Genomic DNA, 23,382 nt, shown 5'->3' on the forward strand with positions numbered 1-23,382 from the left:
GTTCCATTTTTTCTTGGAACCCCCCCCCCCCCCATATTAAGAAAAGCCAAGCCCCCCAAAACAAACATAAAAAAATATTCTCAATTTATCATTGCCAAAAACAACATCCAGTGAAGTGTTTCACCGATAAAATCCAAAGAAATGGCTCTATACATGTTTTTCTTACCCAAAAAAACATTGTATAAACTGTTCATTAAGTGTTCTATCATCATTTGACTTAATGTATGCAAAAACAATATGAAAACCTCAGAGCAGAGCAAGCCCAGATTCGATTGGGGGAGAAAGGTGGTTTAAGTTTGCAGTTTTCCAAGTCAGGGTATATACTATAAACAGAAAATCTGACATTAAATTCAACAATTTTAAGAACTTGTTCAAGACCCTCTTCAATTTTTAATCCTTTTTTTTCTGAAACCAAAGATGGATGTTAAAAAAATATGCAGACAAAAATGTCAGACACTTCAATAATTATTTAAAGATCAGGCAAAGATGTTTGAAAATGGAGTTTGTTTCATTTTTCAAATGCTATCTTTTTATGGGCGTGGTTGAGAACAGAAAATATTGTTCTTTTAGTGAAGCCTCACTCTAGCACAGAACTGTGATCTGATTTGACTTAATTGACTCTGAATTGTTGTTTGTGGTCAACGAAGTCTTTCATGTTATTGTTGCCTTTCTGTCAGCTTGAACCAGCCTGGTCATTCTCCTCTGACCTCTGCCATCAACAAGACCTTTAAACCAGAGAAACGTCTTTAGATATTAGACCGTTCTCTGTAAACCCTAGAGATGCTTGTACACGGCTGCCTCAGTAGATCAGTAGTTTCTGAAATACAGATTTTGAGTGTGTCTACAAGCTTGCTAGATATTTACATTAATGAGCCGTATAATAACAAGTTATAACTAATGCAGTGAGTATATATGATATAATAGTATAAAGTCAACACACCATAGCCCACTCTCGAGCTCTGACCCTCATGCGACTGTTGCTCTTCTCCTCGGCGTAAAGCGCTCCCATGAAGGAGCCGATGGAAGTCCCACCCACCATGTCAACAGGGATTCCTGCCTCATTCAGCGCACGCAGTATGCCAACTTGAGAACAACCCCTGAAAGAATATCAAAAAACATCTCAAATAAAATTCACATTTTGATTAAATACTATTGCAAATGATCGTTTTGACAAGTCCATCAGTCTGTTGTTTTACTTTGTTTTCCTATTTTTCTTAAAGAATATAGAAATTTTACAGCAGGCAGTAAGATACTTTTAACAGACTTATTGGTTGCCTTGCTCTTTTAAAAGTCAAAAATCTCAATCATAATATCTGTATATTTACCTTACTCTAAAGGTCACATATATTTCACCTTTAAGACATATTTATATTGGTCTCAAAGGTCCCCAAAATATGCCTGTGAAGTTCCTTTCTGTAAAAACCACTCCAGTATTGGATTTTTGCATGTCTAAAAAATCCTCTGTGTCAGCCCTGCTCAGAACGAGCTGTTTCTGTGACTGTAGCTTTAAATGTTAATGAGGTATCTGAATCCGCCCCTCTCAGGAAAGGATGTGGCCTAATGGATGTGGCTCTCCTGATCCTCCTCTCAGCTGGCAGCTGAGTGGAACTTCCTTCCGAGTGGGTAGGGCCAACCGAACCTGAGGGCGGGGCTGACTCCCCACATGACATCATGAGGGGAAAATCTGACAATTGCTTGTTTCAGCACACATTTTCTGAAAGGTGGAGAAAGAGAGGGGGAGGGGGAATGGATTTTTTTATTCTGGGGGGGGGGTTGTGGACAGGCCAGGGGCACATAATGTTTGTTAGAAAAGCCTGAAAAAGTGTATTTTGCATAAGATGTGCCCTTTAAAATGATTTATTTGAATACCCTTATCCAGTCACCTGGTTTGTATGTTCTGTCATGTCATTAGCCAAGGTCTAGCACAACACAATAACACAATAACACAACAAACTAGCAAAATCCAGGCAGGGAGACAAGCAACTCCACTGTTCTGCAAGTAAAACTACTGTTTTTTGTAAGTTATCTATCTGCTTTGAATTTGTCAATGTAGCGAACAGTTCTCTCTCTGGTTAAATGTAGATCTCAGTTTATCAAGAGGGTTTATTTTGGTTATTTTAATAACTGTTTCAATAATAAAAGGGGTAAAAAAGCTATAATTTGACCTCCAGGACAGTGCTGAAGTCATTATAGAAAAAAAGAGGACTCTATCCAGAAAAAAAATCAAGACAGCTAGGAAAGAATCAATGACCACAGGTATATTATAACTTCAGGAGTCACAGATCAGATGTTTCTAGTCACAGCTGAAAGGAACACAGCCCCTACCTTATCTGAGCTCCAGATAAAGTCAGAGCAATGATGGAAAAAAAGAGATCAGAGTAAAACAACTAGAAGTCACTGTCTTATTAAATGTCGCTTCTTGTTGTGGAAGCAAAATGACCACGATATTTAAATATAAGCTACAGCCATTAAAATCAAAGACTTATGATGTTAGACAAACTGGCACAAGAAAGTCAAACATCATCTTTAGTTGGTGCATTTTCTACCCTCAGGTACCAAGTGAATCCAAAATTACATTGTTTTATGTTTTCCTTTAAGTTTTAAGTTGTTTTTTTAATGTGCTTTGGGGCTTTGGCTGCTGCCTTGGCCTGGTAACTGCTGTAAAAGAGATTTGTAATCACAATGAGACTTTTGGGTGAATTAAGGTAAACAAATAAGTACAAATTAATTTAAAAAGTGTAAATGATCCAGAATTTAGAGTTGATATGAATATAACTGTTCCTATGGGTGAGATCTAACAGTGCTAGTGTATTAACCCATGAATGCCTGAAAACACAAATTATAGCCAGAAAATTCTAATTTTTTTAGAACTGAAATGTTTATTTAACCTTCTACTGAAATTCAAAAAATCAAAATTTCCATAAGATTTAACATATACTTTTTGTATCTCATTTGATACATTAGGTATTTCTGGTAACCGATAATCCACTTGAGGGCATTTTTATCATTTATCAGATTGTATTCAGAAGTTTTATTTATTGATCATATTGATTAGATAGAGGTATCATAAAAGTATGTATCAAAAATGATACAACAGGCGTTAAGGGGTTAAATGTTTGTGTATATAAAAGTGCAGCACCTAGCCCCGCCTCCACCCAGCACGAGGGCGATGCTGTTTCCAGTCAGGATCCTGGCCAATCGAGAGAAGTCAGAATGACGATCTGGACACTTTTCAAACACACGCTGGTACAGCTCTCTCTGAAAACAACAAACACACACGCAGAAATAAACATCAGTTATCCAGGCCAGGATCTTCAGATTTAAAGGAAATGAGTTGGTGTTGAGTACCAGCTTTGGTAAACTCCTCCTGGAGAACACTCTGCGAGGGCAGGATAGGTGATGATGCCTGGATATCCAGCTCCGCATGTTCAGCCACTCGGCCGTCCCTTTGGGAGGTGGGCCGTCCTCCTTGTGCAGCAGCACCAGCTGCTTCTGAGCACGAACAGAACTCCCCTCCAACATCCGCTCCAACTACAGGTAGACAGACGGAAGAGGAAGGTAGCTTCAAACAACTCACTGGCTGTGAAATGTCTTTTTAATGAACAAAGGCTGGAATAGGAGTGATTAGCTTATAAAACAGATTTATGCAGCAGTCTCTACCCTGAAAACATAGGGTGTAACTTCAGTGGGCACACCTAAACACCTTTTTGTCCTTTTAATTTTAAACACAGAAACTGAGCTCATCAAACTATGGAACCTTATGAGGAATGTTTCAGTCCTGGAAAAAACAAGAGCAGTTTTAAATAACAAATCCCTGCTTACTATGTTTTATTCGCTGGTTTTGCCTAATCTAAAATAATATCTGAGCTAAGACCTTAGCCCTGCATTACGAAAAGGCAATAAGGACAATGAAAATATCATAAACACACCTAAACACTGTCTATAAAGTCATTTGTTTTGAAGTTTATGGGTCTGTCAATATTTTAAACACAACAAAAATTTGGACTTGAATCTCAGAATACGATCATGTATTTGGTCATATATGTACACTGTTGGGGTGTGCCGGTAGTCGAGTGATTAAGGCACGCACCTACCGGTAAGCAGCCAGCCCAGGTTCGAATCCGGCCTGAGGCCCTTTGCCCCCCCCCCCAACTTTCATCCCCATTTCTGAGTCTATCCACTGTCCTCCTCTATCTAATAAAGGCATGAAAAGGCCCAAAAACAAATCTATTAAAAATATATATATATATATGTACACTGTTGTAGATCTAACCCTGACGTTGTTGATCACTGTTGAAAAATAATGTTAAAAAAAACAAAAAAAGTTTTGATTTAACATCAATAAATGGATGCATGGCTATTTGATGTTGTACCTCAACATTTATCAGAAAAGAGATGATAATTTTTAAACACTTAAGACTTTTCTTGTTTAATATCCTGTACTTTTCTGTTGTAAGAACCATTCAGAAGCTAAAGGGGTTTGAGTCTCACCTCACCCACAGTGGGCTCCTGCTCACCCAGTCCCACAATGATGATGCAGTCAGCCTGGCGGATGCAGCGCTGCGTCCACGGCGTGAGGCTGGGGTCTGACTGGTAGAGGACGATACGATGAATGTCTTCCTGCTGCCCGAGCCAACTGGACAGACGATACTCGTGGACACTTTCAAAAAAATCATAACATACAAATATCAGCTGATTTTAATTTGATCATCTGTTTACAGTCAATTAAACATCATCTTGTACACAAATCAAGTATTTTCCAAAGAAAGATTATACAGGATGCCACTTTTGGAATAGGTAGCATGTGTTTTAGTGTTGAGTGATGTCTAACTTGTTTTAAAAGAAGAGCCAGAAATCATATCTAGAAATGCCTCAGGGAGTACCTGTCGAGGGCAGCAGAGCCTAGTCGCTGTTTGATGATGTCACTGGTCAGGAGCAGAGTGGGGCCTTCAGAAAGCAGAAGCAAAACAACATATATATCATATATATCAAAAATAGACATTTTTTTCAATTGTATTTGTATATGACTTGGATGTTGTGTTGGCGATGTATTTTACAACAAACAAAAGTTATACTTGTGAAAAAGCAAAGCCAGACTTTCTTACCTAAACCTGCAAAATTTAAATGTTTTCATGTGGTCTTGCAGGTTTTTTTAATCTTTATATCTGTGTTAAAGTGAACAGTTTTATTTCTGACTGAGGTTAGTGTGGACAAGTTGTGCAAAAATCTCTTTAACACTATGTAAAAAATACAGGCAATTAAAAAAATGAATGTGCAAAAGTGTTGGTTAATAATCTATTCTTTAAGTTTTCTGCTCTGCTCTTTCTGTGTTGCATGTTCTCTACACTCCTGGAAAGTTCTGAAAGATGGACTACCTAACAGACCCAAGCAGTAAACACATTTGTGAGCCGCTGTGCTTGCTTAATGAGTTTGTATGTCTAAAATTTAGCAGTAGGAATAAATCCATGATAGTGATAGATTTTGCAGCTATATTGCTACCCATAACATCTGAGTATGAAAAAGATTCCATGACCTCCCACCAGTGTTAATTTCATTGACTAAAACTATGACCAAAACTATTAGTGGACAGCCTTTTTTTCCATGACAAAAACTAGACTAAGACTAACAAAAATAGATCTGTGATCACTTAAACTGACAAAAACGGAGTTTAGTTTTTGTCAAGTTGACTAAAACTAGACTAAATGTAATGCAGTTTTTGTCGGACATTCAAAATCTGTGATATTTCTCCACTGTGGGTAAATCTGTCAAAATGCAGTGCATCTGTATCTATTCTGCCTCTCAGCTGTAGAAAGCAGGAACCCCAGGTTTGGCAGGGTGCAGAGAACACAGTACCATGATTTGGTACCAGAAAATAAATGCTTTACTAAAAGTAAAGACTAAAATGTGAGGATTTTTTATGGACTAAAACTAGACTAAAATGTTTTGAGTTTTTGTCGGCTAAAACTAGACTAAAACTAAAAAGGGTAGAAATGACTAAAATTGGGCTTAAACTAAATGTATTTCATTTAAAGACTAAAACTAAAATTAAAAATAGCTTTGAAAAATTAACACTGCCTCTCACATGGTCTGCATAAGGGGAGTCACTCTATTTTTTTGTGTCTTTACCAATGCCACTGAGTGCATGCTGCAGCTCCAGAGTGAAGGCTGTGAGGGGAACTTCCTCAGACACGGGGAGGATGGCCACAGTAGACAGGTTAGATGCTGGATTCCCAGAATCCCACTTACTAGTGGGGGTGTGGAGACCAAGACTACGAGCTGCAGGCAGAGGAGAGTTTTATCATTATAAAACGTTCAGATACAGAAAATCTGTGAATGCTCCTTACCAAGTTGCAATAGTGCTGACACTGATGCTGCACTGATGTATCGCACATCCCTCACCATTTTATTATCAGGCTAGTTTCACACTTTTCTGTGTGCATTTCCTTTTGTTGCTCCATCTCTATCTTTTTGTCTCAGTTTCAGGTGAAGGCTGTTCAACATGTGTCCGGTTCTGCTTCTGTTTAAAGAACAGTTTCCATGCTACTGAAACTTTGTTAGAGTGCTGTGTTTATGATAGGTTAATACTGTGCATTATATTCTAAATGGTGTAATAAATGTGTTACGTAAAAGAGAAGGATCTATGTTTGAGACAACTTGTGTTATAAATTTGCACATACAAATACAAGTTGCCTTATTTATTTGTTAGTTCTTACTGATCATCATTTGAAAAGTATTTCTCTTTTTTATGCATCAGTGTAGAATTCAAGCTCAGTCAATAGAAGACACATGAGTTGACAAAAAGATAATGTGGTTACCAGCCAGAGGTCCATTGACCTGCTGCATGTTTCCCAGGATCTTCTGACCAAGCAGATGAATAAGCCTGGTGACAACCTGAGGGTACCTCCTCTTGATGGAGTTCAGAGCTCCTTCAGGAAGCTTGGCCAGCTCCGAGTCTCTGACGGCGTGGACTGTGGTGGCTCGATTCATGTGGGTCAGGGCCTCAACCTGGACAATCCACCAAACAGATGTTATGCTGCTGGTGATGGGAATTTTGGGACTTTTTAGAGATCTGAATCATTTGGTTCAGCTGAACAATAAACACGACTCTTTCAGCTTCCAAGAAGCTATCCGTTCACAACTATCCTGGCTTCATTTACTCATCCAGCACTGCGTTTACTTAAGACTGATATGTGTGGATGTATTTTATTATCAAACTAAACTGTATTATTATTATTATTCTCTGAATGATACTCTACCACTGACTAACAGGTGAGCCTGTTGATGCCTTAATTCTTTGATGTACTTATTAATAGTAAAAGGCGGATAAAGGAAAACAACAACTCCAGCTCATCTGTGACCAGAATGTCACTAAATTCTGCAATATGTAAAAATAAAATGTCATAAAAGAGTTTCTGGTTTACGCACAACACCGATAAGATCTCCACGGCCATACTCTCCAGCCAGCTCCTTCTTCCCATCATCCTTTGCGATTACAGAACGCAGGCGACCACTGAGGACGATGAAGGTGCTGTCGGACTTGTCTCTCTGTCTGCAGAACAAAATAAAATCCAACATAACTTAAAAGTTAACAAAATAATAAAATTATGTTTGAAGATTTATATGGAATAAAATAACAATAATTCCTCACCCTATACCCAGTTTACTGACACTTTTACCATGATGAACACCTGCATTACATGATTTATAATCACAACATGAACCTTACGCTTAATGCTTTGTAAATTGGCTGCAGCCAAACTGGGGGCCAGCAAAATCATGGTCCATTGCAAAGTTAAGCTGTGGTATTTTATATTTAACCTGAGTAAAAAACACTCTTATCAAAGAAACACATTTTAATTCATTTGTGTAGTAAGTAGCCCTCTTTTAAAATGTAAATCCTTTTGTTGAAAACAGAATTAAAATACATAAAAAATAGCTTAGTTTTTTTAGGTATCTGGAGACCTCCTCTCAGTGTCTCCCCAACGTCGATAACCCCTGTGTTAGGTTATCTATCTACTCACTGATTGACAATGACATTATATAATCTCACAACATGAAACACACGGCACTTTTCTCATCTTCAGTCACTGGAGATTTAACCCTGTGATCAGTCTGGTGACTTCAAGCATAAACTCTGATCTATGAATCATGTAAATAGGATATAGGATTAAATTGATGTTTTGTGCCAGGAAATTTGAGCTTTGGAAGGAAACACGACTTTCCTGAGTAAACCTATACAATGGCAGCAGACACTGGTGCCTTTAGGCTTTTTCTTTTAAATTTTGATCTTTCCAAAGAAGAAGAAGGATGTGTACAGTAATTAATAAAGCTACAACATGTCTTTCAGTTTCTTTTAGGCACACATAGAAAACAAATCCTTCTTTACATAACTAATGTAGGAGGCTTAGAACAGATCTAAAAATGCTGCTTTTAAACATTTCACTCCAAAGCCTTCAGATACCGGTAGACAGCCCGTCCAGCCTCCACAGCCATCCAGTCCAGAGCAAAGTCGATCTGCCTGACAAACGGTGAAACCCTCTTCACCACAGTGTGAGCTACGTTCAACACCACCCTGGGCTCCTCACGCATTATCCTGCAAAGTTAACACCCAGATTTCAGCATGAGGAGGGAAGAACCCATATTCAAGAATGTGACTGAGAGCTCTGTGGCTGATCTTACTCATAGAAGTTGGCCTTTGATATGGAGAGGAAGGTGCAGTCTCTGTGAGCTCGGACACTGAAAATCAGCGGCTCTCCTGTGAGAACGGCCAGGTGACCCACCATCTCTCCTGGGTGGGTGACAAACAGCAGGGAGTCCTCCTCGCGGTCTATCATACGCTGGTAGACGTGGAGCGACCCTGAGATGACGAATGCAATGCTCACATCCTGTGTGTGATGTGGAGAGGAGGAAAATTAAAGTAGTATGGCTGAAGAAGACACAAAAGTCAGTTACATAATTTAAAAGCTGAAAAATAAAGATCAGAGTTGTTTGAATTACAGTTACTATATTATCTTTGGAAACACTTTTAAGAAAAGGAAGTTTCTACTCAGACAAAAACAGTTGAAAATGCCTGAAAACACTGCACCTCCTTCAGACAATATTTATGTTTTTTTCTCTCTTTAGCAAGTGTAAACTAAGAAAGACTTAAAAAGAATTTAACATCCCAGAATCTGGTCATAGTAGTGATGGAAGTGAAAGACAACTTCCTGTTAACCTGTCAGCCAATCACAAAGCTCAAAATCCCCCCTTTGTTGTTTTCTTGGTGGTAGCCAGAGATGGAAAAAGTACTAGACTATTGTACTCAAGTAAAGTAAAGTTACTTTGGATAAAATATACTGAAGTAGAAGTAAAATCAGTCATCTGTAAATTTATGCAAGTAAAAGTAAAAAGTGAGTCTTTAAAAAGGTATTTAAAAGTACTAAGTACTGAGTAACTACTTTTGATATTTGAGGGGGTGATACAGTAAAATATCTTTTATTAATATGAATTAACTAAAAGAGAATATGAATCTAAAACCAGGTTGTTTTTTTATAAGTTAAGACTTTACATAAAGTCAAATGCAACAGCTGTTTAGGATTAAATGTGGAATCATTGTCTCACTACTAGTGATGGGTATTCTGGCTCTTTTCAGAGATCTGGATCATTTGGCTCCCACTTCGGCTTTTAATAAATCAGATAAATTAAGCATTTTTTATCCATGGGTAAAAAATATATATATATAACTGCATTTATTTTTATAAAAAATTGCTGGACTAAATCCTTTTGTTCTCAGAATAGCACAGATTTTACACAATACTTGATTTGAGGTAATTAAGCACCAGTTCTATAACTTTTTTAAAAATGCTGAAAGCTGTAAGTTTTTATGTTTTTACATTAAACATGAAACACAGTCCAACTAGTCTGCTGTGATTTCCATTAAAACATAAATAATAATAATAATGAAATATATAACACTGCTTTGTCAAAATAATTCCCAAATAATTTAAACTCTAAATGGAGCATAACGCCAAAAAATAAACCATAAAAATCAAAGAATGACTACATTTTACACAATCTTTTGTTATTTAAAAAAATATGTTACACAACCTAGCACATGTCCTTATTTAAAGGAATTTATTGCTCTTGGTTGCTGAAATTTACATTTTCTCCTCTCTTTCTCTCTGTAAGTGAATGTTCACGAAGCACTGAGCAACAGCATCCCCCTCCCTTCCAGCTTTTCTGTTCTTGCATCTGATTGGTTAAAAGTCGTACACACAAACACACGCAGCTACACACACATATGGATTCAACAACAACAGTTACGTCATTTAGTTATTGTCTTTAAGGTGCTGGCTCGGGCAGAATGGTGAGGAGGAAATATCCTCCCTTTATTCTTCACACTAAAGAGCGGGCACATAGAGATGGGTCGTTCGCAACCGACACGCCACTACTCGCCATCGTGTGCTATGAAAGTCAAACTTCTGGACATGTTCTTGTTGGCGGAAGGCTAACCTCCTTGTTTTTGTCTTTTATTGTTATTTTTTGTACTCAGTACTCAATGCTTATTAAAATGTAGTGAAGTACAAGTGAAAGTAGTAATTTTGAAAAGCACTCAAAAAAGTACAAGTACACAAAAAAGCTACTCAATAACAGTAACCTGAGTAAAGGTAATTAGTTACTTTCCATCTCTGGTGGAAGCGACCAATCAGTGCCAGCCAAAAGATCAACAAGAGACAAGATAGTTATCTGCCAGGCCGTAAAGGAAAGAGAAAATAGTCCTCCATGGCCCAGATAATGAAAAGAGGATGCTAGAATGAGATTCATGTGCATTTTATGCACTGAAAAACCACATAAGTGTAACTTTGTTTTACAGAGATAAATGAGAGTGATAGTTCGGTTATGTTTTGTTAGGAAGTTGATATTTTCTTTAATGAAAGACAAAGCGTGTTGGAACTAAATGCAGATGTGAAAAGGGCTTGTTCATTGTTGGTCTGGGTGGGATTTGTATAAAGTTCTTTGAAATTCTATTTCTGTTTTGTTCTTGTATCTGGTCTTTCTGGTGTTGTAACTGTTGATAAATTCATCTGACATCCTTGCAGAACACATAATCTGATAGTTCGGGTTGTCTTTAAAAAATAGATGTCTACAAGTTGATTGTGCTTGAGAGGGTTGTGATTCTTCTGGCATTTTTGCAAAAAAAAATACAGGCAGGCCAAAAATAGCAAAAACTGCCTTGGGCTTCCAAGTTATTGAACTTGTGTTTTTTTGTTCTAGATGTTTCTCCTTTAATTGCGTTTACCCTGAAGGCAGAGTTCACATAAACAGTCAAATCAGAAATCCTTTTAATGGATTACTTACACATCTGTTAATATGACTATCATTTCCAAACATGAATAAAAATAAAACCACAAACAATCCAAAATGTGTAATAGGAGAAAAAACGTTGATGGGTCAGAGTTTCTGGAAAAAGACCCATAGGCATTGAAGAGAAGTCACAGACTGACCTGGTCTCCTTGGTGGGCCACAACAGAGCCGGCTTTGACCTGTCGCAGATTTACTCTCCCCTCCAGCAGATTGGGGTTCTGTTGGCATATTACAATTAAAAGAGCAAACTCTGTCTGAAATACCTCCTCATAACTATTTTAAAAAATCAGGGGTTCATGATTAGGAACAGCTGATTTTGCAGTTTGCAGGAATGTCATTAAAACAGTTTATTCATCTCTTAAAAAACTATTTTTTTCCTGTGTAATAAAAAAACAAAGGATTTTAAATTGATTTTTTCTTTTTAGAAAAATCTCACAGCAGCTAAAAAAAGAGGCCATTTGCACTCTACCTGTAGCTGGATGACTTGCAGCAGATCCTTTTTGGCAGCTTGGAAAATGGCATTAACTTTATTATGGTTGACGTTTCCACCTCCAGCATCACTGTAGTGATAAACAGCAGATGGAGTCTGCAGCATTGTAACGCTCTTCTTTAATATAGACTGCAGAGACAGAGAGAGAGGGATAAAGAGAGAAAATTAATGGCAATGAAGACTATGTCCTTTTAAACACCACTAAACTATAAGCTCATCCTTAGCAATAAATAAAGCATAAATGTTCTAAAATTGAATCTGCAGTAAAGAGAGCAGAAGCCTGAGAAGTGACACATTTATCAGCATCTGGTCTATATGTCCTCTTTTCTGTGAGCATGCATCACAAACAGCAGGTATATATTTAATTTGCCAGGTGTAATTTTCAATCAAACCTGCCTTTTGGATCTTGTCTCTCATTCATTTATTTCTTTTTATCTGGAAAAATAGTGAGATATTCTGAACTGTTTCTTAGTCTGAGTATCCTCGGGTTTCTTGATTTTAAATATATGACAACAGATTTTTTTTTTTTTTAAGAGCCACCAAAGAGAACATGTTTTATAGTTAACAACTTTATTTTTCTCCTTCTGCATTAGTTTTTCATTTCCATCCCCTTGCTTTATTTTAATGATATTGTGTCAGCGGTTTCCAATTCTAAATTTCATCTTTATGCCAATGACACAGTTTTGTTTTGGCATTGCTGATAATGTACAGTGTTCTCTCCATAGCTGCTTTTATGATTTGGAAGTTGCTCAGACCAAACACAGGTTAGTTCTGAATGCAGAGAAAACAAAATATAATTTTTTTCCAGGACTAAAAGCACTGATTCTGAAAGTGTCATTATAACTACTGAAGGTGGCACCAATATAGAAAGAGTGATAGTATATAAATATCTGAGCATTTTAATTGATGAGAAGATTACATTAAAACATTTTGTCTTATTTTGTAAATAAACTTAGACAAAAAAATGGCTTTTTCTTTAGAAATAAATCTCGCTTCCTCTGAATTGTAGAAAAACCCTGTTTGAGGTATCTTTTCTATCAGTGCTGGATTATGGTGATATTTTGTATAGGCATGCTTCGGCTGTAACATTTTTTTTTAAGATTAATTTTTGGGCATTTCTGAGCCTTTATTGATCGAGGGGGACAGTGGATAGAGACGGAAACAGGGACGGGAGCAGGGGAAAGACATGTGGTAAAGGGCCTCTGGCCGAATTAGAATCTGGGCGGTCCACGTACATGGAACATGCCTTAGAATACTAGGCCACCTGCACCCCGGCTGTAACTTTAAAACCTCTTGATGCAGTTTGATGATGCGCTTAGTTTCATAACAGGTGAAGCCTGCCATCACTGCATCCTTTACAGTAAGGTTAGATGGTCTTTGCTCTCTAAGACAGTGCTTCTGAACCTTTTCAGCCTGCAACCCCCAAAATAAAGACACCAGAGCCTGGGACCCCCCACTGTACCTGGAGGTGGCTGAACACAGACATGAACATTCAAGAATAATGCAGACAAGGCTGTCCATAAGGGGGGATAAAGGGGAGGTCTCTGGGTGCAGCCAAACTGGGGGCCCATGGAGGTTAGCAAACCCATGGTCTATTATGAAGTTAAGCTGTAAAAACCATATTTTATATTTGACCTGAATAATAACCACTCTTATCAAAGAAACAAATATCTTTATTTATTCATTTGTGTAGTGAATAGCCTTCTTTAAATGAAAATAACTTTTGTAAAAAACACAACTTAAATGGGTTAAAAGTTGCTAAAATTGGTTAAAAATGGCAAAAAATGGTGGAAAAGGTGGTAAGATTGGATTTCTAAAGAATATATTTGGGTTAAAGTGGCAAAAACGAGCACAAAAAGTGGTAAGAGAGGATTAAAAAGCGGCTGAAATGGCTTTCAAGTGCAAAAATTGGTGGAATTAAGGCAGAATGGTATAAAATGTCAAAAATGGGTTAACTGTGGTTAAAATGGGCAAAAAAGGGTTGTAAAAAGTGACTGATAGAGACAATAAAGAAAGTGGCAAAAACTGGTTTAGAAGTGGCAGAAACAGGTAGATAAAATGATGGAAAGGGTTTAAAATGGAAAAAAAGGGTTTTAAGTGGCAAAAATGTTCTAAAACTGGTGTTAAAAAATGATGAAAAAGGGTTGACATTTGGCAAAAATTGGTGTAAAGTGGCAACAGTGTAATTTAAAAAACATTCTCAGTTTTTTTCAAGGTATCTGGTGACCCCCTCTCTGTGTCTCGCAACCCCCGAGGTTGAGAACCGATGCTCTAAGAGACAAGACCAGGATGCACACATGATTTTACAGAGATCTTAATAGGATGCTTTTTTCTTGTATTTCCTCTTCTGGCTTTCTGGAGCTCATAACACCCGCTCTAACGAATGGCTCCTTAGGTTCATCAGAGCTGGTTTCGTTGGGGTATTTCAGATCCTTAATTGTTATTTCTTATCCTCTAATTGGAAATTGACTATGTCGTTCAATTCCAGATTTTTATGTCATTTTAACTTAATACTGTGCTTTTTTATTTTAAGACATGTTTGATATAGTTTATATATTGCTTAATGGTCTCTCTTGCATTATATTCTTTATCTGCTCAACATCATTGTAAATGAGGGCTGGTCCTAAAGGATTTTCAAATCTAAATTAAGATTATTAGAATAGGAGTAGAGAAATAAAAGTCTTGAACCAAATGCTGATCCGTCTAACAGCTCTAAGCGGCTGCAGACAGAAATCCACCGACCTTTGTAGGACTCTGTGATGCCGCCTCCTCTTTGGCTACCCGAGCCCTCTCGTACACTCTGTTGAGGTCGACCGACATTTCACCTGCATGACAAAAAGTAGACAGTCATCACAATCTTTACTATTAGATTTACTTATCATAAAAAGAAGCCACTGGTACAGGTGAGCAAGCATCCGTAAATAGGACTGTGTCTGAGTGGCAACAATGATACAGATAGAATCTAACGCTATAATAGCTGGTGACCGCTGCAGGAGCATCAATAACGTATTTGTTTTGTCAGATATCTAGCTTCTCCTTTCCAGTGGACTTAAATGCACAGTTAGTAAATTACGCCACTAGGGGGCGTAATTTACTAACCATACTGAAAATGAACTCCAAGTGATCACAGTCATGTCTAAGGAGGGAGGGAGTGTGAGCAACAGAATGGCAGGGAAATAATCACAATCCATCACAACTAAGCAGCACAAACATGACTGGGATACAGCAACAGAAAGGCAGCTTTAAGTATCAGTAGTTGCTTCTTTTACAGCAAAACTTTCAGATGATATCCACAAGCAGCATACAGCATACCTTAATAAATGTAATGGCAGGAATTCTACAACAAAAACTAAGAATCTCTTTGGCGTAGAAAATGTTAAATAAATTTACTATTACTGGGAAAGCAAACAAATTTTAACAGCTGAACTCATTCAAGTTTCTTGCCAAATCCTAAACTTTTTTCTTGATGTAATATTTGGAGATGATGGTTTATTTACATTTGCCTTCTAGTATTTCTGAACTGGCCTTCAATACATCACAAGTCACCTTGTTTAATTAGCTTTAGCTTTAATCCTGCTGATTTGATTTCAACATTGGATTTACTATTTTAACCCACAGCACTTGTTTGGCTGCACTTGGCTGTTTTAAAGGAGGTGGATGGTTGTAATGCAGCAGCAACAGCCACAGCTGGCTTTTTGCTATCTTAATCTGAAAAGAGAACTGCATTTTGGTTGAATTTAACTCAGTGCTGATGTTCTTGGAAGTTATGTTCCTCCTTGCAAGAACGGATGTACTATTTGTGCACCAGATTTTCACGTTTGAAAAATGCAGACTGGGTCCTGGTTGAGCTCAGAGCAGGTTCCCATGTACAGAGTCTAAAGTCCTCATTGCATTGGTAGCAGGTTTAAATCACAATCCTAGAGCTTATGGTGTTATCAAGGTTTTAAAAGACAACATCCCATCATCCCAGTTTTAGCTTCTTTTAACAGGATTTTCAGTTAGTTTTAGATTTATTACAAGATTTTACTTTTCAGTTTTAAAGCATGTATGTGTCTGGCTCTAAGCTATCAGAATTATTGATCCCCAATGAGCCAGCCCTCAGCTTCAGATCCCCGGTTGGGGGCCTCCTGGTTGTTTAAAAGACAAAACTAAAAACTAACGGTGACTGGGTGGTTTCCATCAACATCCCATGACTTTGGAACAACCCAGAATCAGTGACATCTTTTAAATCACTTCTTAAAAGTCAGACTCATCTACTTGCTAATACATCTCATTATTTCCTTCATATCATCCTCTCCCTTGCTTTTTTCCAAAACTATTTTTGAGCCTTTTTTTCTTATTTAGCCAGGATAACTGCAGAGAGAAAAGACACATGGGGAGAGAGTTGGGGGAAGATATGCACCAAACAGCACAATTTTCAATACCTTTTACTCTTTTAACTGCTTGAATTGCCAATCAGACTTATTACCTCCTTTTGTTTGTTTATTCATTATTGCCTTTCTCTCTCAAATGCTTGTATCTCTGTTATTGTTTTCCCATTTCATACTCTAATTGTTACATTAAACGCTAATACTGTTTTTATGGTTGTAGTGTTTTGAGTTATTTCTCTCTGTAATGATGTTTTTTATTGTTTGTTTTCTTATCATTTCTCATTTTCCTTTTCCCCAATTTGCTGCCTCTTCCCACCTTTGTTTTTGTATCTCTTACAGTTTTCTGTGGTTGTTTCCCAATCATGCAAACATCCACTTAAATCTTTGGTCCTCTTAATCTTATCTAATGTAGCTGAGTTCCTGGGTTCTTCTGTTGTTTGGGGTAAATATGTTGGTGGTTTTTTTGTTCCTTTAAAGGTTGGGTTCTGTTGATGTTGTTTTGTTGTCTTTAGTTGTTTTGCTGTGTTGGTTCGTTCTTCTGTGTGTTTCTGCACATGTGAAAGCACTTTGTAGACTCTTGTTTCTGAAATGTTTTATACTAGTAATGTTTTTATTTCTAACATTTCTCTACACTTTCTCTCAACATTTCCCTTTTCTTCGGCTGTCCGATCTGACACAGGCAAAAAGCAGAGAGAAAAGAAAACTACAGTGTCGTGGTTTGTTCTGTTTCTGAGTTTGGATTCTGATAATCATCTCTTAGATTCATCTCATCTTTTTCCCCCTCTGTGTATTTTCTGTGTCCTATTTGTGTTTATATATTATTATTCCTCCATGTAGTTGAAGTGTTTTCATTTTATACAACTCCTGGGTTCCTGTTCTCCTTGTGTGTTATTAGTTTCCCTTAGTTTGCATTTCTGGTATGTAATGTCTTACTTCGTCATCCTTCCTTACCTGTGTTCTTGCATTTTTCCTTGTAGTTGTTCCCTTGAACTTCCAGTTTTATTTTGTCCCTTGTTTTTTATGTCTAGTTTAACTTCCTGATGTTTTTCCACCTCTGAGATTGTGCCACTATTCTCACCTGAGCTTGATTCTGGGTTGGATTTGAACTTTTTCAGCTGCCTGTCACTGTGACTGCTGGATTCCAAAATAAAGCTGCCACACATGATTTTACCAGCCATTCTATTTTAAAAAGCAGCAATAAGGTACAATATAATAATCAATGTTTATAGTAGGGCTGGGCGATTATGGCAAAAATCAAAATCACGATTAATTGAACTTTTTACCTCGATTATGATTAATGAACTATTGATTATTCCACCCCCAACCTTTGACTCTGTTTGTTCTGTAAATATTTGTATAATTTTAAAACAAACAACTGAAAGGTACAGGCACAGATTAACAATTTGTTTATCTATTGAAACACCTGAAATCAAAACACAGCTGAAATGAAAATGTTTTTCATAAAAAGTCAAAGTTTTCCAAGAAAAGGGGAAGAAATTGAAGTAATTCACAGGCAGGTTTTCGTTGGTTAGAGGCTCTAAATGTTGGTTTCTATTATTTTTCGAATAATTGCCCTGCTGTAGTTTATAGTATTCAAGTAATAGGCTACTTAATAACAGAGAGTTAGTTCATGAGTAATCCAAACTGTTGCTAATTTCAAATCTTATTTTCCAATTGATCTGTCCTGTAATCAGCCATACAAACGTTTGCCATGTTTCCTACAGGTGAGCTGCATTTTCCTACATTATCATGGTCAGACTTGCTAGAATGTAATATTTTGTTTAATGCAGTCTCACAAAAATTCAGGCTTTGTTTTGATAATTTAATTGACAATTTTGGACTTGCGACAAGCAAGACATCACTTCAAAAATATCTTGAGCAAATTCATCAGCTGCAATGGAGAACTAGTCTCATGATACCGAGTCAAACCACCCCAGGACACAGCCGCTTGTAAACATATGACATCGCTCTGACATGGGGAAAAGGAGACAGGCTGATCCACTCAGCTTTGCTCAAAAAGTCAGGAGGAATGAGCAGAAAAAAGCGGTTTAATTTATGCCATTTACAGTACAGTACGGTTAGGTTAGGTTAGGCGTCTTTGATTTTCCTGCCCCAGTGCCTGGTAAGTAGGGCTGAACGATTTGCAAAAATAATCGAATTGCGATTTTTTTTTCCAGAGATTGCAATTACGATTTAATATGCGATTATTATTAGGTTACTCACCTTATGCATTTTTGAACAAATTCAAGCAATAAATCATTCTATATTATAAAAAACATTCAGCCAGGAACACCCATCAGACGTTTTTTCATATTGTGTAAATTGGATCTACAGTTTTACTTGTCAGAGAAAGCTCTGCTCTAAAAAACCCCAGATGAATACATAAATAACAATGTGTATAGAAAACAATGAATTCAGAAGCAATTAATCCATTGTAGCATGGATCTGAATATGGGGGTGCAACAAGCTTTAAGCTATAAAGGAGGCGACTGGGGTGGAGGAGGTGAAGCTGGCTATTAGCTGACTGCTACTGGGGTGTGACTTCTGTGAAGTAATGCTAAGCTTCATCAATATTTGATAGAATTAACTAATTATTTTTGTTCATATTACAGAGTTAATACCAATTGCTTCATTGAAGGGGATCATCATTTTTATATCACTCATTTTGACTGAAACAAAACACACATAAAACACGAAAAAGAGGATTTTTGTAAACTACTTGACACTTGAATGTTTGCAAGAAAAATTGCAACTGGCTTAAATGTCTTAGTTTTGTCTAATTAACCTTGTCTGTATTTAGTCTCTGTGCTCTGGCCTTTTGTGTTATTTTGTTGTAGTCAGCCTCTGTGTCTTCTTTTTGATGGACTTTTTTTTCCAAGTAATTTTTGTTTTTCTGGATTTATCCTTGTGGTCCCATAGTTGATTTTTCTTGGTAGTATTTTTAGTTATTTTAACTTTTTGTTGGACTTTGTTATGTGCTTTTTTGTTATTTTCCTCAGCCTTTTGTCTAATAAATCATGTTTCCAATCTACCATTTGCAAAACCCTGATATACAGTTAGATATAATTTATTATTTAAGTAGGTCTTAATAGATCTGCAGCTTGGGGTCCACTAAAAAGTGGAAGATTCATGTTTATTTGACCTTCATCTTCAAAATAAAATAAAGATATTTATTTTAAATAGTCAGATGACTACAAATGTGCTATACAAGCTCAAGTTTATTTACTATTTATTCTGCATTATGACCTACTGTTATCCTGAGATGCAATAAACATCCATCTTGTATTAATAACTTATTCTTAAAGCTGACCGAAATCCTTTAATTTCTACTTCATTCATAATATTAAGACTCTAATTATTATTTAGTTTCAGGACCTAAACCTCATTCATACAAGATAAATGATGCATTCCAAATAGACACATTTAGACACTCAAACTGATACCATAGGTGCAGTGCATTTGTTTACCTGTAACTGCCATCGGGGTGGAGAGTGAGCGAGACTTTTTGAACTTGGATGTGGGCACTTCAGAGGGACCTGCTTTTTCTGAGACACAGAGAATTAAGATAACAGATACCAGTTTCACAACCATCACTGCAAAATAACAGTGAGATGACTGAAGATGGTCGGTGTTTCTGACCTGTGTCAGCTTTTTCAGAACCCAGATCGTCAGAGTGGGACGGCAGCCTACGAAGGCCCCTTTGTGGATGAGCTTCACCCAGAACATGTGCCACCGATACCAGTGAGATAGCCTGGCTCTCCTGTGAAACACATAGGAAGAAATATTAAAGAACACATTACAGCATATACTGCCATGTTTACTCATACCACAGCTAGTATTTCCCACGGAATGACAGGATAGCGAGGATAAGATCTAGATACTGAAAAGATACTTTATGCTGAAATCAAAGCCCCATTTTTAGTAGGCCTATAGAAACAGAAGAGGTCGCACTATAATCAGTTACAGCAGGGGCAAAAACAAAAGAAAGTCTGTTATACTCTATTCTATTCTCTATTCTATTCTCCCTACATCATAAGACAGTCACCAGACCCTCTCAGGTCAACAAAAGGAACAAGGACATGAGGGGGAGAGAAAGGGAGATAATCCACAAATCCATCATGGGTGTTGTTAATTCAGATGGATTAAAAAAATAACATAAACCAGATTTAATTCCCTGCAGCCTTTATGAAGGATCACGCCCATGAACATAGAGAATAACAGAGGCTTTGTCCTTTAAACTATCAAAATTTAATCAGTTCATCTTGAGTGGAAATAGCAGTTAGTGCTGAATTTGAAGATATTCCCTTTTTTCACTCATGAGATATCTGGAGGAGGAAATAAAAAGGATGGAAACTAGGGAATTATATTTACTTACATTACTGTAACTGAGCATCTTTAACGTACTTGTGTTTTTGCTTAGTCTTTAAAACCAGTAGGTCTACTTCTACTTAAGCATATTTTTGAGGAGAGCTGCACCTTAGCACATTTTGAATAATATCCATAAAATAAAAACAAAAACTCATGCCTGGCTTGTGCTAACACGACAGTCGGTAGTAAATAACGGGGGGATGATTCCACATTTCATCTAAAATTTGTGGTTGAGTTAAACACTCTGGTTGGAGATTCGTCCTCTCTTTGTTGTTTTTGCTCTATACCCTGAGAACAGATCATCTTTTAAATTTCAGCCTCCTCAGTTATGTACATGCATTAAAATGGACAATTATTGCTCTATTAGATAATTATCTACTTTTCTAATCCCAGTGTGCATGCACTAAGAGGTGAATTCATTTATTGATAGGTGCATGTCCACCTCCACAACTGTAGGTGGAGATGTGTCCCTTTTAGCTAGTTACTGTGGATCGTCTTCCTGTTGAGCATGCTAGTAGCAGAGAACTAGTTGTATGTTGAATGATGAAAACATGGACAACATTACAGCTCTGTAACTTTACTGTATGCTTTACTTGTGGCACAAATGCATTGCATGCTGTCCCTCTAGACCAGTGGTTCTCAACCTTGGGGTCGGGACCCCGTTGGGGGTCGCGAGACACTGAGAGGGGGTCTCCAGATTCCGTTAAAAAAAACTATTTTGAATTCCACAGTTGCCACTTTATACCAACCAAATTCTAACAGGTTTTCATCATTTTTTCCCCACAAATTTTAACACATTTTTTGCCAGTTAACATTATTTTTGCTATTTTAAACCCTTTCCACCACCTTTTCTGTTTCTGTTTTTGCCACTTCTAAACCAGTTCTTGCCACATAAGCCTAATGTTGCCTCTGTTGACCCATTATTGCCACTATTAACCCAATTTTACCACTTTGAAGGCCCAATTCTACCCATTTTAACCACATTTAGCTATCCAATATGTCAATTTTTGCCAGTTTGACCAATTTCTGCCAATATCTGCCTCTTTTCTTTTTTCAGTTAGGCATATTTTGCCAGTGTATATCAATTTTTCTTCCCATTTCACCAGATTTCCACCCATTTTTGCCTATTTAAGCCTTTTCAGCCCCTTTTGAATTCTCTTTTACCACAATTTATGCCCATTTTTGCCTTTTTTCTACTATTTTTTGCCATTCTCATATATAGTTTTTGCCACTTCCAACCCAATTCTGCTACTTTTAGCATCCAAATTCACCACCTTTTCCTCCATTTTTTGCCATTATTAACCCATTTTTTCAATTTTTAACCCATGTTAAGTCCTTTTTTTTTTTTTTTTTTTTTTTACAAATTAGATTTACATTTTTAAGAAGGCTATGTTCTACACCAGTGATTTAAAAAAGAGATTTCTTTCATTGATAAGAGCGGTTATTTTTTCAGGTTAAATATAAAATATGGATATCACAGCTTAACTTTACAAGACCTTGATTTTGCCGACCTCCATGGGCCCCCAATTTGGCTGGGACCCAGAAAGCTCTCCGCTTTATACCCCCTTCTGGACGGCCTTGTCTGCACATGACTAATCTTGAATGTGCATAGTTGTGTTCAACCACCCTCAGATACAGTAGGGGTCACCAGTCTCTGGATCCTTTATTTTGGGGGTCACAGACTAAAAAGGTTGAGGACCCCTGTTCTAGATTATGGTGTTATCTGAAGGCAGACAATTACACAATGTCTGCTAGGCTACATGTGTGTGTACATGCAAGAGTACATCGATCCACTACCACCATCATTTTCAACCCGGCACGCCAAAAAGACGGTTCCAAAAACCCTTTGCATTGATTTATTTCAAACTCATCTGGGAAAGCTCCTTTATAAAGCATCCGAGAAGGAAAGACTTTTCAAAAAATTCTTGGAAGGAGGTTGGAAGAACGTTCTGTCTGTCACATTTATAACGGGCCAATCAGAGCGAAGAGTAAAAGTGGTAGTAGACATGCACTGCTTCACTGCTAACCTGAGCTACACAGGCTAGCACTGCCATAGCATTTGAACCGCAAAGCTTGTGGGTGGCTGAAATTAATGCCAAAGCCAATTGGGAGACCTGCAAAAACATCTTCTCTGCTAAGAGAAACTTTTGGTTAGGGTTTTTGCTCTTGTTTTAATAAAGAAATGTGGTTTAGATCTAAATAAACTGCCACTTTTCTACAGCTTCATCCAGCCATTGCATAGACCGGCTTACAGTACAACTCAACCCTTCCCTTACTGATTGCAAACCCACGCCAAAACAGGTTTTCAGAAGAGTGAAAGACATCTTTTCCATCATGATAAGCTTTCAGTGTGGCTCTTTGCTCTTGTTTAAATAAAGAAATGTGGTGCGGTTCTGATAAAACGGCAGCTGTCCTTTAGCTACATCAGAGCTAACCGCTACACTGGAGGTAGCCATTGCTAACAACCTTAGTTTGATACACATGTACTGTATTTGGTCTCTTTTAATTGCTATATAGAATTCGTGATGTCCTCTACCCACAAACAAAAGGATAAAATAAAGCCAAAAAGGAGAAAAGGTACATGGGAGGTTAAAAGAGGAAGAGTGCAGTGATCCAAACAGAAATGTTTTGGTACCGTACCGGGTTAAAGAGCTCGGTGGTCAGGCCAAGGTAGTTGTGCAAGGCAAGGAAGGTCACTCTCTGGAGACGTACCATGATAATCTAGAGGGAACAGAGAGAGTTGATAAAGACAGAACAAGAGAATTATTTACATAAAGTGAAACTATGTGAGCTTTATTTTGCATGTTACGC

General features: G+C 37.4%; 1 protein-coding gene across 1 annotated transcript in view; it reads right to left on the reverse strand.

The window, feature by feature from the left end:
* Nucleotides 1–23,382, reverse strand: part of pnpla7b (patatin-like phospholipase domain containing 7b) — a 47,184-nt gene that overhangs the window by 12,737 nt on the left and 11,065 nt on the right. Inside the window, exons 11-26 of the mRNA XM_041787866.1 lie at nt 23,212–23,292; nt 19,843–19,963; nt 19,671–19,748; nt 14,576–14,658; nt 11,813–11,962; nt 11,484–11,561; nt 8,680–8,885; nt 8,462–8,593; nt 7,426–7,549; nt 6,816–7,005; nt 6,127–6,276; nt 4,884–4,947; nt 4,492–4,660; nt 3,349–3,531; nt 3,140–3,258; nt 941–1,097 (exon numbers count right to left, since the gene is read on the reverse strand). Of these exons, the coding sequence (XP_041643800.1) occupies nt 941–1,097; nt 3,140–3,258; nt 3,349–3,531; nt 4,492–4,660; nt 4,884–4,947; nt 6,127–6,276; nt 6,816–7,005; nt 7,426–7,549; nt 8,462–8,593; nt 8,680–8,885; nt 11,484–11,561; nt 11,813–11,962; nt 14,576–14,658; nt 19,671–19,748; nt 19,843–19,963; nt 23,212–23,292 (2,085 nt within the window). The remainder of the gene's footprint in view (nt 1–940; nt 1,098–3,139; nt 3,259–3,348; nt 3,532–4,491; nt 4,661–4,883; nt 4,948–6,126; nt 6,277–6,815; nt 7,006–7,425; nt 7,550–8,461; nt 8,594–8,679; nt 8,886–11,483; nt 11,562–11,812; nt 11,963–14,575; nt 14,659–19,670; nt 19,749–19,842; nt 19,964–23,211; nt 23,293–23,382) is intronic.

The sequence above is a fragment of the Cheilinus undulatus genome, linkage group 5, assembly GCF_018320785.1.
Source record: "Cheilinus undulatus linkage group 5, ASM1832078v1, whole genome shotgun sequence".
In the NCBI taxonomy this organism is placed as follows: domain Eukaryota; kingdom Metazoa; phylum Chordata; class Actinopteri; order Labriformes; family Labridae; genus Cheilinus; species Cheilinus undulatus.